The sequence below is a fragment of the Apteryx mantelli genome, chromosome 2 (genome assembly GCF_036417845.1).
Source record: "Apteryx mantelli isolate bAptMan1 chromosome 2, bAptMan1.hap1, whole genome shotgun sequence".
Taxonomy (NCBI): domain Eukaryota; kingdom Metazoa; phylum Chordata; class Aves; order Apterygiformes; family Apterygidae; genus Apteryx; species Apteryx mantelli.
In genome coordinates this window covers 133,900,073-133,918,600 of record NC_089979.1, presented here as the reverse complement: position 1 = coordinate 133,918,600, position 18,528 = coordinate 133,900,073, and the positions used below count along the sequence as shown (strand labels likewise).

Genomic DNA, 18,528 nt, shown 5'->3' with positions numbered 1-18,528 from the left:
CGCCCCCCCGCCCCGTTTCACAATCCCGCGGCGCTCCGGAGGGGCGAGTGGTGTCAAAACCCAGCGCACACAGGCGCACCCCCCCACCCCGTGTTCTCATGCCGGATTTTCCCAGGCCGTGAATAATCTCGAAGCCCCCTCGATAAAAACACGTCCAGGGATGCCCGGACCTCACTCAGCCCGCCAGCCTCGCCGACGAGAAACGGGCACGGGCCGGAGCCGAGGAGCCGCGCCGCCGGACCATGAAGTTTCTTGGGGGCTGTAAGTGGGCCGGGCCGGGGCCGGGCCGCCGCTCCGCGCCGCGCCGCGCCGCTCACGCCGTGTCTCTCTCCCGCAGGCTGGGGCCGCGCCGCGGCCGCCCTGACGCCGCTGCTGCTGCTGCTGCTGCTGCTGCCGCCGGCCGCCGCCGCGCCGCTGCCCGCCGACTCGTCCGGGGAGGCCGAGCTGGAGGAGGCGCCTGCGGCGGCGCGGCGGGCGGCGCTGCCCGACTGCGAGGCGCTGGCCTGGCTGCTGCACACCCGGGCGGCGCGGCTCCAGGAGGAGGTGGGTACGGCCGGGGCCGGGGCCGGGGCCGGGGCCGGGGCCGGGGCCGGGGCCGGGGCCGGGGCCGGGGCGCACACACGCACACACACACAGCCGGCAAGGTGCGCTGAAGCTTCCCGTCGTCTCTCCCCAGATGTGCGAGAAGTTTACCGTCTGCGAGAACAGCATGGAAATGCTCGTCCAGAACAACCTCAACCTCCCCAAGGTGACGGAGGAAGACGGGTGCCTCCTCTCCGGCTTCAATGAGGCAAGGGCTCAGGACCCCCCTCCCCGTCCCGTCCCGTCCAGTCGCGACCGCAGCCGCAAGCGCACGAGGCAGCAGAAGGACGCGCGGGCGGCGCCGCGGGGGCCCCCGGTTCCGCGGCCGCGCTGCCGCCTCCCTGCGCCATGCGGGCACGGGCGGCGTCGAGGCGTTTCTGAGCCCTCAGTGACTCTCCCCCCCTTCTCTCATTTTAGGAGAAATGCCTGAGGAAAATCTCCAGCGGGCTTTTCACGTTTCAGACATACCTTGAATATGTACAAGAAACTTTCACTAGCGAAAGGCAAAAAGTTGAATCGCTGTGCTATAGCACAAAGCATCTGGCAACCACCATAAGACAGATGGTGAGTTTTTTTCCTTTTTATTTACTCAGATAACTCTTACAGCTTAGCATTGGCATATAGTCGGAGAAATAGGATGCTATGTAAAGTTGAACATTTTCCGCTTTTATTTCTTTCAGTAGGAGCAGGTTGACGGCTACATAGCTCCTTATGCTCAAATATTTACCCTTATGACTAACTTATGGATTTTACGAGCTTTTTTTAAGAAATGATTCTCCTTCCTACTTTCTATTGTTATTTCTAACTTGCAAACCAACTCCAACAATTAAATGCATCATATGGTTTTAAGAACAAATATAATAATGCTGCCTGGCTGATAAAAAGTAGTAAGATTTCTCCTAAGTTTATTCGTAATTAAGGAAATGCAGTTCAGTCCTAACCTCCTAAAGTCACAGATGCCTAAAAAGTAAAAATAAGTATTAAAAACCCCCACAAATAATAACAAATACAATTTTAAACAATTATTAGTTTTCAGAACTCTCAAAAACAAACTTTCAAGCAGAAGTTCTATGTTATGTTCAAACACCAGTAGTTTAAAAACCAATGAAAGCAGTTACATTCAGAATTAGGTTAATGAATTGACTAAGTAAGAGGTGCTGCATATTGAAGAAGTGTATTTCTTGCTTGCAATCATCATAGAAAAAAAGTCTTACTCCTTTACAAACACCTGGCTCTTTTTGATTCAGTAAACTAAATGATACTTACTTCTGAGAGTTCTTTTCTGTGTTTTGGAGTGCTTTGAAAATTCACTTCATTCCTGCAGTGCTTACTCAGGCAAATAGTTTCACTGATGACAAAGAATGTATTCATGTTAAGGGTTATTAACATGAGTGAGAATCACCCAGGTGAGTAAGGACTGCAGAATTAAGAAAGGCGGAAATTTGCTACAAGGTGTTTTTCAGCATTTGAAAAGCCCATTGTGTGTTTATAATACCTTTACTAACGTATGTAACTTCACCATTCTTTAAGTGAAAGGGAGCTGAACTGCTTTTTCACACTTTAATAGCTTAGAATAATAGTCTTGTCATCAGAAGACAACTGACTACTGACTTCAAACTTCATATATGAGTTTGTAGAAAGTTTGTTTTATAACTGAGACTAGCCTTTTTGAAAATAAAAAAAAAAGATAGATTAGTTAGAACAAGCAAAATTAAACATAATGGATCTAATGAAAAGCTCAATAGCAAAACTTCCACAAGGAATATGTTTGAGAAGGAGGTACACATGCTCTTGTCATTTGTTAAAGGGTAGTAGAGAGCCTACAAACAGGATGAAGCAGATATTTTGTTTATTGTTAGACTTCTAGAACTCAAATCAGATTGTCTAAAACAGCTCAGTAATTTGGGGGAGTAATTGCTATTTTCAAAGGTCATGCAGACACTTCATAGCAGAAGTTCTTAAAAGGCATTTGGGTATCCAGCTGCCACCACTGTCAGTCAGAATTAGGTACCTGATTCCTGTTACACATCTTGCTGTTAGGATCCCACACATCAATGAAAGTTGGTAAGACTTAATCTCCTGTGAGCCTAAATGCCTGGAAAGAAGAACTAAGCAGCTAAACCTGCTTGGCATCTTTGGAAACTGTAATCTACTACAAAAACGAGAAAGAAGGGGAACATCATCCAAATAATTTATGACTCAAGACATAGTAGCCATTACGGACTAGGACAAACTGCATTCAGCATCATCCCAACTAACCACACTGTTAGCAGATACCAAGAAAACATGCATTGACCTATTCAGTGCAGTGTATTTGCCAGGAATGAAAGAGGTTATATTCAAACCAGAACATATTTTATAGATTAAAGAAGACCCTTTGATTCTTCAGCAGCAGTAACACCAGACATAAAGGTACCTCAAATCACACAGAGGAAGTGGGGCTATACACAAGCGCATGTCCCATGGAGGTCCAACAGAACCAGCAGGGAGAGGGTGCATATGCAGCTGGTTGGAAGCATGTTCTACATATAAACTGATGCTTACGGACAAGACTGATTATAATGTTCTAACAATTGCACCTTTACTGGCTTTTTTCATAGGTGATAAATCCTGATGAAGTGATCATCCCAGACTCAGCCACCCAGAAGTCCCTTCTTGCAAAGCTGAAGTCGGATAAGACCTGGATAGAGAAAATCACCACACACCTTATCCTCCGAGACTTTACTTCGTTTATGGAGAAAACTGTGAGGGCTGTTCGCTATTTGAAAAATACCAGGAGTTTCAGTGTTTGAATGTTTTAATTCAGGCACAATCCTTTGTTACAAATCTGTCATGTGGCAGATGACAGTGTTGTTCTGTTTTAAGAACCAGAAATAGTAACAATGGTTTGCATTTATATATATTCTCATTTCCTTCTAGGAACCTATTTATTATATTTAAAATATTTATTCATTTCTAATGTTGCCTATTTATATTTTCAATATTTAGTAAATAATTTAAACAGAAGACCTATTTCATTTCATTTCTAATGGTATATTCATAATATCAACTGATTTAATACATATTTAACAAAAAATTAATTTTGGAAGCTATTGTTGTATAGCTTATGCTCTTGAAGTATTTGAGACATGGTATTTATGATCTATTTATATTTTTAGAAAAAATAAAAGCTGATTTAAAAAACTGTATAACCTGTCTGAATTTTAAATAAGACTAAGGAACTCCTATGTACCCAATTTTAATACCTACAATTATCAAATAACTATTTTCAAGAATTTTTAAATTTTACCTGTATCACAGATAAAGTTATCGACATACAGTATCTCCCTCCCTCCCTCCTTCTCTTTATATATATGTATACACACACAAACTAGATCAATATGAAATTATTAAAATGGCATATAAAGGAAACATGAACTGAACACAGATAGCCCTTCAGAATAAACATGATCAGGATAAAACATCATTGCTCTTGAGAAACAAACTAAGAATGAGTCCCCAATATTTAACACAGATCACTCTATTAAAACGGCAATCGTTTTTAAGTAGATAGTTACAAATCATGCAATCTATTTAAAAAAAAAAAAAAGGTCAGATACCAAATTAACAGGTTTGATATTGAACCATTGGCTGATTATTGCTGTCAACCAAACAAATTTTCCAAGCTTCATTAGACATTCTTCCCCCCTCCCTCAGGAAGTGGAGAAAATATCAGGCCCTTTCCTTAGGTGGTATAAATCAATGGATCTTTGCTAAGATGCTGACAGCTTAATCCATTTGTCTTTTATCGTTTATCATTTACAGTCCATGGAGCAGTCACACAACAAAATGAATATAAATCGTTGAGCACTGTATAGAAAAAAAAAGTCCTTAGCTTGAATACCAAATCACTGATATGTTACTTAGCTGTACCATCTGTTTCCTTGTGGCTGTGCACGTACCTCTCATAGCCAAGCTCAGAGGGATTTTAGCTCATAGCATATACAAAAGTAGCCCCTGGCGCTTCGTCCCTACAGTGTAAGTGGTGGACCATTAACTACCATCTCTCCTGAGCACGGTACTGCAGAGGAGGAGATGAAAGGGATGTCATGGAACGGGGATGAGGATGTTGCTAAATTCTGCTTTTCCCCTGAGCGATTGTCCGCACGTGCTCTACTCCTGGGGATGCCAAAACAGTGACTAGCCCACTGTGCCGCTGACCCAAGTGGTCATTTTAAAGATGTCTGTGGCGAACAGAAGATACTGCTTTAGCTCTTCTGGCATGTGCTCTAGGAGACAGGAAAATCCGCTTTGGCTTTTCCAGAGCTTACTGTTACAGATATTTTCTTAGCGACCATTTGGTTAGAAAACCATTCTGGCCCTTGTTATGTCCATAATAGCTATGGGGGAGCCATGAGGATTACCTAAATCATTTTGTCCTGTCAAGTAAAATGCAATAATCCATCTTACAGCCACCAGGTCTCTGTCTTGTATGCATGCAGCTTTGAGAAGGAAATAAGGTACATCAATCTATTGGTCTGGTTGAAACTCCAGAACATCTACAATAAGAATTCAGTATGAACTCTTACAAAAAATATATATATGCCTGAGTGAGACCATGTATTAGCATTGAGACTTGCATCTCCTCCATTCTCTCACTTGAGAAAGCAGGTATCAAAAATACATCCTCTGCTGACAAGCACAGTATGGATCATACTGTATCTGCTTCAAACAGGAGACCCAAATGACCTAAAAGGAATTAGTTCTCACAGCAGGATCAAATTTTTTTCCCCACAAGGATCCAAAGTTGGACCCTTTAAGAACTTTCTTACTCTGTGACAAGAAATAGAATCAGCTCCTGGCCTCACCTCTCCCAGTATCAGGTGCTCGGCTGAGGTCACCATTTGCCACTACCTACACTTCAGCTAACTACAAAGTTGCACTGAGCTCCTCCTTGTGCCCCAGAAGGCAATCTAGGACACCGGAGCTGCAGTCTCACGCAGGAGATGGATCCATGTCTCCACTTCCCACTGGTATCTCAGGCCACCCCAGTTTGCTGCCATTCTAGTAATGACGTACAGGTTACTATATGTCAGGATGGAGAAGATGAGCAACGATCACTGCTTGCTGGAGCGTGGGGGGAAACTGTTGCTAGGAAGGTGGTAGAGGTTGCCTTGAAGTCGTTCATGGAGTGAACAGCATCACTGACATTGCATCGAGCTACTGTCACTGCAGCCACCTGCCATGCTCAGGGGAAGCCGGGCACCTAAATGCAGCAGTTGCCTCATTTACCACAGTTCTGCTGTCACTGTGTCAACTTCAGGGAATATGTCCCCAGGGTAAGTACCGTTTGCCAAAATTTACACAAACTGGTGCCTGTGGCAGAGGAACACTCACAGTGAAGCATTTATATGGAAATCCGAGGAGAATTAAACACTGTCGAGCATGTTATGGAACCTCTCACTGACTCACTTAATTTCCTTTTTTCCAATTTGCTGTGTATATCACTACATAAAGTATTTACAATAAGCAGTGAACATACACAGACATTTATTAGTCGTCAGGCCGGTGAGAACACATACAAAACTAGAACAGTAAAAACGAGCGTTCCAAACTCTAACAATCAATCCCAGAAAAATAACTATACTATTGTTAGCAACAAATACCTTAACATTTCTACTAAATAGAGCTTCTCACAACTGACAGCTAACTCATTAATATCAAGAAAAGAAGGAAAAAAAAAACGCAATTGCTAATAATTGCCTACAAAAACTAGGAAACTGTCCAGTACTGTGTGCCTTTTGGCTGCCGATGTGCAGGACTAGCATCTTCATGACATATTCTGAGTCCAGCTAGCATTCCTCTATGTTTGTACTGAATCTCTGCTCATTAACTTTACACAGAATTTTTGGAATGCTCAACAGATTACAGACTCCCTTTATCTTGAATTAGCTTTCCCAATGCAGGAAGAGGATAGAGAAAGTTAAGTTAAAAAGCATGTGTAAAATCTACAGTATGCGACAAAAAGCCCACAGGACTGAGACAGTGTCAGAGGAGTAAGAGAAAGAAAACATGCCTCAATGCTGTGAACACAACACTAAAATCTTGGGGGGGGGGGGGGACGATGACTTTGAAAGGACAAAATACAACTTAATACTAAGGTATATTTAAAAAAAAAAAAGAGAGAAAGAAGAAAAAGATATCAGTCCTGATCCACTTCCCAGTCTGCAGTATCATCCCCTGCCCAGTTAGCCTATGTACTGATGTAAACATCTAATTTTGGCAGAAAGAACAAGAGATACTTGAAAAAAACTTTCCATTTTTGGCACCTTCACTGATTTCATTAATGATTAATGGTTATTGAGATTAGCAAGACAGAGCTGATGCTACAGGGAGGGGAGACTTATACCATGAGCAAAGCAAGGGGAACAGGATCACTTCTTTCAGCAGTAGTGTGCTGTCAGGCTGGCTTAGCTATATTCTGCAACATCACCCCAAAGTTTGCAACTGTTACTTGTGACTAATATTTTTTCAGCATTCAATTTAAAAGATAAAACAGAGCAAAAGTAAATACACAACAGCATATCCCAAAGTCAGATCCTAACGATCTAAAAGTGTTGCCAAACATATATTATTATAAGCCTGTGATATTTGGTGGAGAGTTTTCTTAAAAACCTAGCTTAGGAGTCAAATGATCAGATAGCAATTTCAGATCTCTGAGTGAATATCTGTCTTCTTCCTGGTAATAAGGGGAAAAATGCAAACTTTGCAGGCTCCGATACTGAAACACCATCTCCTCCCCCCCAACTCTTAACCAAATTAGTGAATTTCTGTAATCTCATTGTATTTAACCAAATCTCAGTTTACTGTCAACACTAACTTTTAAACTTTTGGGGTCATCACGTAATACAGCACAAAAGTTCTGCAGTCGGAACCTCTGGTAAGTGACCAGAACCTAAGAAGATTCAATCTTCCATGAGAAAACCTATATACGAAAAACATCAAACATTAATCTTCGAGGTCAGAAAACCTAGAAGATTGGATTTACCCTACCACAGTTCTTGCTATCAGACAGTGCTTACCTAACACAGCAGTTACAAAATTTTACCTTGTTTCTATTGTACTCAATGCCAAATTCCAACTGGTTTCAATAAGAGCAACTATATGTGTGATTAGTTGTTTCTTTATCTCTTCAAAGCATGCATTCATAAATAAGGTTCTACATTCTGCCCCATATAAAGAGGCACAATATTATGTATAAGCAAATTATATTAACATTTTTATTACCTGAAAATCACTTAGAGCTGTTACACACACACAAAAGTAAAATCACCTATGGGAAGCTGAAAGTCCAGTCCTCAGCTCACTACTGCCCAGCAACAGTCCTTGTCTCCTCTTCCACTTCTAGCAATAATTTCTGAAGAGACACAGAGGGAAGAATGACCATATCTTGACTTCACTTGTGGATCCCACATTAGCACGTGTTAACAAATATGATCAAATTCAAAGATGTTCCCCAGATTGCAAGAGCTATACCCCTCCTAATCAAAGGGCTCAATGCCCTGGGATAGGGCTGTAAAAAAAGGAAATTGTTGAAAGAAAGACCATTTAGGACAAAGGGAGATGTATAGGTAATCTTCCAATCTTGCTAGAAAGGGGACTGCTTTCCAATTGCACAGTTATTAATTGCACCATTTGGAGGTCTCTACAAGAATAAAGTGGATCCTGAGAAAGAGAATCAGAACTTAAATGGAAATTTCAGTTTATTTCATTTTTCAGGCTGATGACTGCTCATTACTTTGCAGTTACTTGAACTTCTTAAGTTATTTTTAATAAAAGTTCAGAATTGATTTCTTAATCAGAAAAAATATAACAGTAAATTTCCTTTTCCCCTAGATAAGCATCCCCTTTGCCTTACCCATCTCCTAATCCTGAATTAACCTAAGTATAAACAAGAAACAATGCATGCAACCCAAAAGCTTAACCAAGAAACAGTTGTTGTATTGCACACCATCATGGAAAAGTATTTAGAAATTGCAATTAACTAGTCACTTGTAAAAATTAAATTAGTCATATGACATTTAACCAGGATGTGGTGTTTACTCCTGTGGTGAGAAAAGATGTAATGAGCTTTATTTCCAAAATTTAACATGAGTGTCATCATAGCTTAAATTCCAAGTCTGTAACAATATTCCCCAAAATATCCAGGGCATATAGTTTCTGGTTTAGGATTTTTTCCTGTTAAAAAGCAATTTCAATTTTTTTCAATTTCAATTAAATTTTCAATTAAACCATGATGCAATAAAAATACATTTTAAGAAACACTTTGTCATCTACAGCCATTTCATAAGACAGCTGTAAAAAGACAAGATGCACTGGTTTTATACATACCAATATAGGGACCTGCTGTACCAAAATGATGAACATCATTTGGGTTTGCAAGTTTTTGACATGTTCAAAAGCTATATGTTTTAGGTTAATGTGACTTTTGCTGATGAATTATTTCAAGGCAAAAGCATGTATCCTTTGTTTTGTAACTGTAATGAGATACATTACAGTGACCTTATACTAACTACATCCACGCCAGGAATTTGTAGCAAAACCAAATATTTGTTCCAAATTCCAAATCCCTACTTCATGATTTGCCAGTCCTTGAAGAGGTTTTGGAGCAAAATATTAGGTTCCACTGTAGATTAAACTGTTCATATTGAAAGCCAAATATCTTGCTTTATTCTCTCCTACTAGTGACCACGACAACACACAGCACAAAAAGTCTTTTCACGTCATACTACCATGCACCAAGACCACAAAACCCATCCAACTCACAAGACTCCTTCAGCATCACACACTAAATATCACAGCAGCACAGCAGTCTGCTGCTCCTTACCTGATGCACACATCTTTTTCTTACTTGTAACCTTTTCTTACTTCTTACTTTCCACTTTAAAAACTTTGGCTGCTTTTCTTACTCCTTAGTCTTCTTCTGATCAAACCTCCCTTTATTCTCTGTTTTTCTTTATTCTGTGTTTTCAAGAACTTATCCTTCTCCCTTCTTTTCTTTTTAGCCTAATATATTTCTCCTCCGTTACATTTTTGGTTACACCCACACCCTAGGACAGTTTGTCAAAGATGGAGCCTGCAAGAGACGCTATGCTGAACTGGCTGTCACAACAGCAGGCTGAAGAGTTACTGCCCAGCAGGATTACCCAGTCATACCAGGTTGTAACTCACCTTCTAACTCTGGCTGGACACAATGAATGGGAAAGCAATTTTTAAAAATATATAGGAATTATGCCTCAAAGGTAAAAGCACCACCAGTTGTTGTGGTCAGTATGACAGAGTGAGTGAGGTATGTACAAGGCAGGACACCATATAGCTTCTTGCTCATCCTAACTTCCTGATGCTTTGCTAGTAATTCACATAAGCCAGGCTGGAGAGAGGAGAAACAGTACTCCAGCCCATCTCTTCAGTCCTGGGGCGAGGACAATCCCTTTTTCACAGATACCTTCCTCAGAGACCAGACAAGCCACTGTCTGGTGTTACTCTCACAGGATGAGGCCAACAAGGGTGCTGGCACTTTGGACAAGGAGAACTGTTGTCTTCCACATGTGATAGGACCCTGGGCATGGGATTGCAGGTCACTGTAAGACAGAGAAGCAAGAACGGGGCATTTGCCTCACTTAATGTCTTCAAGACGCAAGTACCTTTACTTCTGGCAACAAGCACAGTAAACTAGGAGCCACTGCAACCTTTGGTCCCCCTAAGACTGGTCCAGGTGGAAACGTTCCCCAAGCCTCACACAACTGTTCGGCATCAGGTACAAGAGGTTCCAGTGACAACCTGCCAATTGGGGTATTTCACCTGATGCTAAGTTAACCACACACAGAGTCCACCTCCACTTTCCAGGCAAAAGACCCACAGCTGAGCTGTTCCTATGTCCAGGTAAGGCCTGATGAAGATATGTCACAGTGGGTATACTCTTCATGTGAACACATGTGAAATAAAATAATCACTAATGCTTTCATTCATCTCAGACTGTAATCAAAGTGTAAACTTGAGCTCAGCTGTGGAAGTCGCTGCTTGATTTTCAGTAAGCAACATTCACCTATTATTCCAACATTAGCGTTTATATGTAGTCTTAAAGGACTGAGTCACAAAGTCCACTACAGAAAAAAAAAAAATCTGTATTTGGCTAGAAGAACCACTGTTTCACTTGAAAAAGATCTTTTGATCAATACAGTCAAGCAGGGAAGCTCATGTTTGTTTGGTCTTTTTTAAATACCTCCCATTCCAGTGAAATAAAACTTTTTGAAGTTCTACTGGAAGAAATGGGAAAAGTAAAAATTAGACGTTAAGACACTCAGAACAAGACCTAATTTCAAGTCCATAGCCTGCAGTGTTCCACAGCTCTGACACGTATTTGAGTTACTTCACCCCAGAGACCTGTCCTCTCCCCCCAGCACCACAAAAAAAGAAAAAAGTTTTGATAAAACTGGCATATTCCCTAAAGTTATTTTACAGAATTAAGATTTCTTCAGAGGAAACCATTTAACATATTCTTTCAAAGGACACTGATCAGTTCTTAGAAGCACATCTGAACTTTGTAAAAATGACAATAACTACAAATAATTCAGATAAATTCAGAAGGTTGCAGCCAAAGGCTCCTTCATTGAACGTTGAAAAAAAAGTTTCTCTGACTCTGTTTTTGCTACTTATGATTAGTTACCAAGATTTATGGTTGATACTTATTCTATTTTTGAGAGAAAAAGGAGAGTTTATTTAAGGTGTTTCACTCATCTTTTAGTTAGAGAGCTGTATTAAATGAAACATCGCTTGGTTGTGTAAACATAAGAATTTTTATCCTACCTACTGGCATTCAATTTCATTTGGCTTGTGTGTACTATAAAGGACACTCTTCTTGAATTTAAAAACCCAAAGGTTCTACGCTAATGACTTTCTGAACCATATTTGATTTTTTTTTCAAGAGAACAGTAATTGCATTTATTTCCACAATAGCAGCAAATTACTAAAAATTTGCTATCCTATGTGTATAAAATGAAATTTTAAAAGCAAAAATTGCACAAGCAGTATTTATTAGATAACTTTAAGTCTTAAAGAACTGAACTACAACTACTTTTAAGAGAAATTTTTAACACAGTGAAGTTCCAGAATCTGGCCCCACACTTTATATATCCATGCTTATGTACATACTTTTTAACACAAGAGACAAGAATGCTTCCCTATTTGTCTGCCTCTTGCCAAATACTATTATTCTTGGAAGGCAGCCAGTGAAACCATGTGGTGGTTAAGACCCACAAACCACATCCCCAAATATCTGACATACAATAGGGCATATGAAATATACTTTTGCAGGTGTTTGGGTCCGTCCACCCACTGTTGCAGTTTGGTCATTGTATAACCCCCGTGAAATGCAAAATTTGACTTCGAGAAATCTTATGATATTCCACTAGATTCAATGGAAGAAAAGACGTTCCTGTTTTTGATTAAAACCACTATCAAGTACCAACAGACTTCATTATTATTGCAATGAGGATCAGTCAAGAACAGAGATCAGAATCTGAACTCCTTTCATAACTTAAGACATATGAGCAATTACATTAAACTCAAGTTACCATTAGAAAAATTGGCACTAAAAAAAACTACAATATCAACAGCATGTGGGGTCATAACAAGAATGTTCTGCATTCACTCCATGCTCCGTCCCTCAGTCAGTAGTCTATTATCATCAGCTATTTCACTTATTTTCATGACATATGATTTAATTACCGTGATTAATGGGATTTTAAGAAACATGCTGTTTTGCAGTAGGTTTTATGAATGTTTTCCACTCCCTCTTCATTTTTTAGCTCTTGACTTTCAATATAGTTTTTCTATTTGCTCATTTCTCTTTTTCTTTTTATTCATGTTTTCCCTTAAACATGGTAACATTTTACTATGAATTTTGATAGACGAGAAACTGAGGAATATCCTATTCCTTAAATGTTTAATTAATGTAAAAGCTGTCTGAAAATCTATAGGGTTAAAAAAAAGCAATCAGTTGCCATGTCAGTGCCTGAATTTCAGTGTTAAAAGGAAAAACACAAGCTGAAATAAAAACAACAATATTCTGAAGAATAAGAGTTTGGAATACAAATTAAGTGTATACCTTGCTTAGCATACTTGTTTTCATTCCTCACTTGTACATCAGTAACTCCTCTTACAGTATGAACACTGCATATCACTGTTTGTCACATCTATTCCTAAACAGGTCCTGTCATCATTCTTATTTTAAAGCATGTAGATATGAGGCAGTTTTGTCCCCTACTCCTCCCCAAATTATGGTAAATTTAAATACTGTTTTTTTTATACCTGAAGAGGTCTGAACCAACGCTCCTAAAGTAGCAAACTGATTTTGTTCAATTCTGAAACTCACAAATAAAGTAAATTTGGCAGAAGACTGTACATCGGATTTTTAACTATGTGATTACATGCTAGAGGAAAAAAAATGTATACAGCTTACACCCTTAAGGTATCTGGAGATGAACAAATCCAAAAGAGGAAGATAAAAACAAAAAACAAAACAGGTTTGCATAGACTGAACAGCTGCAGAGGCTTACCAACATTCAGGCAAAAAATATTAGAAGATTATTAAAATATTTAAAACATTAGCTCAGTTTTCTCATTATTCTGAAGATAAAGAAGAATGTTTACCTGAAAGATCATCATAATGAGGATAAATATGGAGGTTAAACTTCACCAAATTTAGAGAAAAAAACTCATTATCCTTTCTGCAATAAAGGAAATACTAAATTATACATATTTAAAGACTTTAAAACAATACATATTGATTCAAACTGTATTTATTTAATTACACTGTAATGCAAATAAGTTAGGTCCATATAAACTCCATTTTGTTGCATATACAACCTATGTCTTTAGCAAGCTATTTGAGCCAGCTGGTGTAATGTAAGTGTCCACCTCATCCTCTGGAATGTACATATCTTCAGACATTTTCTCTGTTCATCAGCTGCTTCTAGAACAGGACAGCCACAGCCTTCATCCCCAAAGTAGACTGAAAGCAGAAGGAAGAGGAAATGAAAGTCAGATTTGCAATATGTGTTTGCTTTTAAATGGATACTTCTAAAATACAAGTCAGGAGGAACAGTCCTAACATATAAATGTACAGAATAAATGCTACCCCCATAAATACTGAAATAAAACTATTTATAAAATTAAAGTTAAGCTCACTGAGAGCTTAGTTATGTGCCCAGAAAATCAATATCTGTAAGCTCTGGACTAGAACCAAACACATGCTTCTAGGTATTTGTAGATATGATTTTTACAATAGCTAGATTGAGGTTGTCACAGAAGGAGATAATAGACCTTTTCACTTTGGGCACAAATATGTAATTCATATTGTGCAGACATGCTCACTAGACCAAGAAAAAAAGTCTCAAACTGCTAGGGAAGCTAAACATATAAACATTATCAGCCCCCCCCCCCCCAAAAAAAAAAAAAACTCCAGCAGATTAGGTCTTAAGACAAAAGGAGATTTTACTGAAATTGTAACGTGATCTTGAAACATTTTTCTCATATTTTTTACTGTTTAAAAAAAAAAAAAAAGCTCCCTTAAATTACTGAGTCCTGAAAATGGGATTTCTATAAATTTTAACTGAGAAAAGTTAAAACAGGTAGCATATGACTTGGCAAACAATTCAGACCATCAACCACTTATCTTAGCAAAACCTGCTTCTGCACAGTGATCATAAAGTTATTTTAAGAACAAGGAGTCATACTTTCTTCAAAACTTTAATGTGGGAAGTTTGACTCATGAAAATTCTCCAATAAAACTCAAATACCACAAGAATTCAAGTATTATTACTACCAGGACATTGCAGCACTAACAAACAATCCTACAAGAAAGAGGCAGTATGTGCAAAAGCACTTTTCTGAACTCATGACAATGACTAATAACGAAGGATATATCTTGAGGCTTATGAAATGCCTTGATAACATATTACTCAAGCTGTATCCCCTTATTTCATGCAGTTGTTATGCAGAATTACTAAAATATTTGCAAAGGGGAAAGGCGACTGGGTTTTGTTTTAAATTCACATTAGAAAGCTAAATAGTTATTCCTAGGTGCAGAAGGAAACTTATGTAAAATAGCTGTACAACAGATCAGAAGGGCAGCTTCCACTCAGAAGGCACAGATATTAGAATCCACACAAGATTAAGAGGAAAATACTAAAGTCCTCCCAAAAACTTGTGTTTTGGTGTCTTTATCTAGTCTGGATGTCTAAAGAAACAAGAACTGTGACGAGGTGTGCTATCACCCTAAACAATTAAAAGCAATGAATGAAGGCAACCTTCATGAAGGCAACTGTTGCTGTCCAGTGTGAGCAACCAGAGACAACACCTAAATCTGTGACTATCTGCATTGATTTTGCACACACATTAGAAACTGATACATACCTCAAAATAGTTGGCTCAGGCATTCCAGGATCTGCACCTCTCCTAAAACCTGAAGTGAAACATGCATTTCATACATATATATGTATATACACAGAGTCCTATGCAGTAAAGCAAGAACTAGTTATTCCAACCGACTAAATTGCATTAAAAAAGAAAATCAACTGAACAGAGAACAGTGATTCATCAAGTCATATGCTAATCTGAATAAAAATTATATATTCTTGTCAGTGCAGGGAGCAGAGAGAATAAATACAAAGGTACTGACTTAAAAAGAAAAAAAATATTTACCTGTATCTTTATCTGACCTAAAATTCAGGGACAGCTACATGAAATGGAAGAAATTTACCCCAGAGACCAACACACACACACACGCAGCGACCTGTAACGACACCTGATGTAGAACTTGAACTAATATTTCAAGATAAGTTCATTTGATTAGGATGAGAGAATTCTAAGTGTTATTCAAAACATGAAAACAGCAGTAACAGAATGACACCCCTAAAATCTTTCCTCTTACTGGCACTTCTTGAAAAGCTATCTAGCACCAAAGTTTGCAAATAAACAAGATGTTTGACAACTCACTAGTGCCAAGGGGAAAAAAAAAAAAGTTAATTTCAAAGAGTTCATTCCCACTTAATGACTCAAATACTGGATTCGCTAAAGCAAGTGTATGTGAGGCAAGTGATTCTAGGTTCAGTGTATCAAATGTCTTTGCCTGCTGGACTAGTGTATAACTATCTGTTGCTGGACTGTAAATTAAAGTCCTGAAGCAGAATTATGCAAGACATGCACTATTCAACACACACTCTTATACCTGCCATATAGAAAAGGATGGTATATGTAAAATTTATTATTTCTCTAGCTCTTAGAAAATAAATAATCAACGACAGCTTGCCTGAAACACAGGCCATGAAGGTTAATGGAAAAACTTCTATTAACTTCACGGGCACTGGGCTAGCCATTAGAAGATGACCCTGTGTGATTTGAGACTATTAAAAAAATCCTGACCTATTATCTATGGTTGCCATACTTTCCAGAAAAATTGCTTAAAAATTCATTAAGTCATATTAAGAGTAGTATTATGTGCATGTGAAACAGATTTATAGAATACTTCTGGCTAATTTTTTCCTAGTACTTTCTAATCAGCAGGCCATGTTTTTTAAAAAAAAATCTGTACTGATCTAATTTATCTATGTAAATATGGAACAGCACACTTATTTTTAGAGGTATGAGGTTAAACCACTACAGCTTAGTTTCTTACCATCACATAACAAAAATATACTGGGCACTCTGATATTGGTACAACTGTAAGTACAATAAGATGGCTTTATATGACTTGAAGTAGCTCATTTAACTTCCTCTATTGTTCCTTCAGAACAAAGGACAGCTTTCTCACATTCTCAGATATTGCCATAAAAGTAAAATCAATAGAACAACCTCAGCAAGAGCAAAAATAGATCACAAAACATTGCCGAAAACCCAAAAATGATCAATTCAAAATAATCAATAAACTAAAACCAGAAATGTAATTAAACTTTAAAACTAGCACTGCCAATTAGTTTTATCCATAATGCTTTAAGTGACCTCTTTTACTTGCAGTTGTTAAAGCAGGTACATAATTGTTTCCAGTTTGTTATCTATTAATTGAACTATCAAAGGTCTTTTAATTGGGTTTATACACTGCATTCCCCTCAATTAATTAAAACAATCTGTCAGTTTTGACTATTAACACATCAAGCTCTCATCATACTTTCATGTTTGCACCGAAGGCAGAGATACCTGGCCCTGGCCTGCTTCTGGATACTTTTCCCTAGAGGCCCAACAGAGTCAGGGCAGAAAGCAAGCCAGATGAACCGTAGGCTTTAGTTTTCCTGGGACGTCTTGTCATAAAAGCGGTGAACAAAGTGGCAGGTGTATTACACGTATGCACATCTGAAGTAGGTCAAGCTTTTTAATGAGGAGTGCTGATGGCATACTGCCCAGGCTCAGCAGTATAAGTACCATGGGGCTTGCTGTCTGAGCACCACTGCCACATGGCAGGAGTGAGCAAGATATACCCTGGGTGCCAGGCATGACATATAGGCATCTTCAGAATGATGCACAGCACAGCCAGGGAACAGGAGCCACGGCATTTCGGGAGAGATAGTAGCCTGTGCCCAGTTGGAAATCCAACCTCAGCCAGAGGCTGGCAACCCTCTCTGTGCCCACAAAGCGAAGCTCCAAGCCACAGACAACCTTCTCCTAGCACACTGTCCCCTGGCTGCAAGAAACACACACGCTAACGTACTAAGGCTGTCAATCGCTGATGCAAGATTAAATTTGCAGCCTCATTCATTTTTAAGACTTACTCTGATGCATGCCCATCCCACGCCTGAACGGGGCGAGAATCTCCAAGCCCCCCGCCTCCAACCAGCACCCCGTCCCTTCCCTCATGGGGAATGCGCGCTCCCAGTGCGGCCTCAGCCAGGAGAAAGCAAAAGGGGCAGAGAGACCCTTCCGAAATAAATCAATAAATAAAACCTCAAGCAGCCGCTGCCAAGGGCTAGTCCCTCTCACCCCCCCCCCCCCCCCGCGTGTGCGGGCCACGCGCCGCCACAGGCGCTCATTTAAACCTCCCCTCCCCCCTCCGCGCATGCGCGGTAACGGTCGCAGAGCCCGGACCGGGGCAGGGACCGCGCGGCGGGGGCGCCCTCCCCCACCCGCGCCGGCCGCGCGCGCTGCCTCGCGGGCGCTAACAGCCGCAGCGGGGGGAGGGCGGCGCGCGCCCCGGCCTCGGCCTCAGCCCCCGCAACGGTCGGCGGCCGCCTCCCCTCCCCCCGCGCGCGCTCAGGCCGTTGGAGCGCCAGGCGGCCAAGGCCCCGCCCGCCGCCGCGCCCGGCACTCACCTAGATAGAGCACGACGGGGATGAAGCCCCAGCGGATGGCGAACTGGCTGCCCTTGAAGAGCTGCTGCAGCCGCTGCTTGGCCTCCTTGCTGAGCTTCGGCATTCCGGCGGCGAGGGAGAGAGGAGGAGCCCGGCCGGCGTCGTAACCCTGCGCCGGCGGCTGTGGGCGGGTGCCCATCGCTCGGCGGCCGTCAGGAGGAGACAGCCCCGCGGCGGCGGGGGGCGGTCCCTCGGGCGGGCGAGGAGGTGGCGGCCGTGCGGCTTCTTCCGCTCGCCACCACCGTGCGGCGGCAGGGGGAGCGGCCCCCCGGGCTGGGCCGGGCCCGCGGCCCCCCGGGCGTGCGCGGCGCGGCCCGGCTGTTCCCTAGCGCGCCGCGCCGGTGCCCGCAGTCCCGTGAGGGCTGTCCCGCGCATTGCTGATAACCCCCCCGCCCCAAAAGTGATGGGCTAAGGCCACCCGCCGGAGTTGTGGCATTGGCCCAAGGATGATGGGGTTACAGAACATGGTAAAAACTGGGGGCTTTTCTTGTTTGCCCTGTAGGACTTTGTTTTTTATTTATTTCTTCTCAGGAGGTCTCAAGGTATGCTCAAGCTTTGCTCACCGCCC

General features: G+C 41.1%; 2 protein-coding genes across 2 annotated transcripts; one reads left to right on the top strand and one right to left on the bottom strand.

Annotated features, from left to right (window-relative positions):
- The first annotated feature begins 488 nt into the window (after positions 1-488).
- Positions 489-5,942, top strand: IL6 (interleukin 6). Its single transcript, XM_067291606.1, has 4 exons — positions 489-543; positions 677-790; positions 1,000-1,146; positions 3,183-5,942. Exons 2-4 carry the CDS (start codon positions 677-679, stop codon positions 3,372-3,374), a joined length of 453 nt encoding a protein of 150 aa, XP_067147707.1. The 5' UTR covers positions 489-543; the 3' UTR covers positions 3,375-5,942.
- Positions 5,943-13,405: 7,463 nt separating this feature from the next.
- On the bottom strand, positions 13,406-18,114 carry TOMM7 (translocase of outer mitochondrial membrane 7). The gene is made up of 3 exons (XM_013941344.2): positions 17,922-18,114; positions 15,037-15,085; positions 13,406-13,633 (listed from the first exon to the last, which is right to left on the bottom strand). The coding sequence occupies exons 1-3, from the start codon at positions 18,097-18,099 to the stop codon at positions 13,618-13,620; spliced, it is 243 nt and encodes an 80-aa protein (XP_013796798.2). The 5' UTR covers positions 18,100-18,114; the 3' UTR covers positions 13,406-13,617.
- Positions 18,115-18,528: the final 414 nt, after the last annotated feature.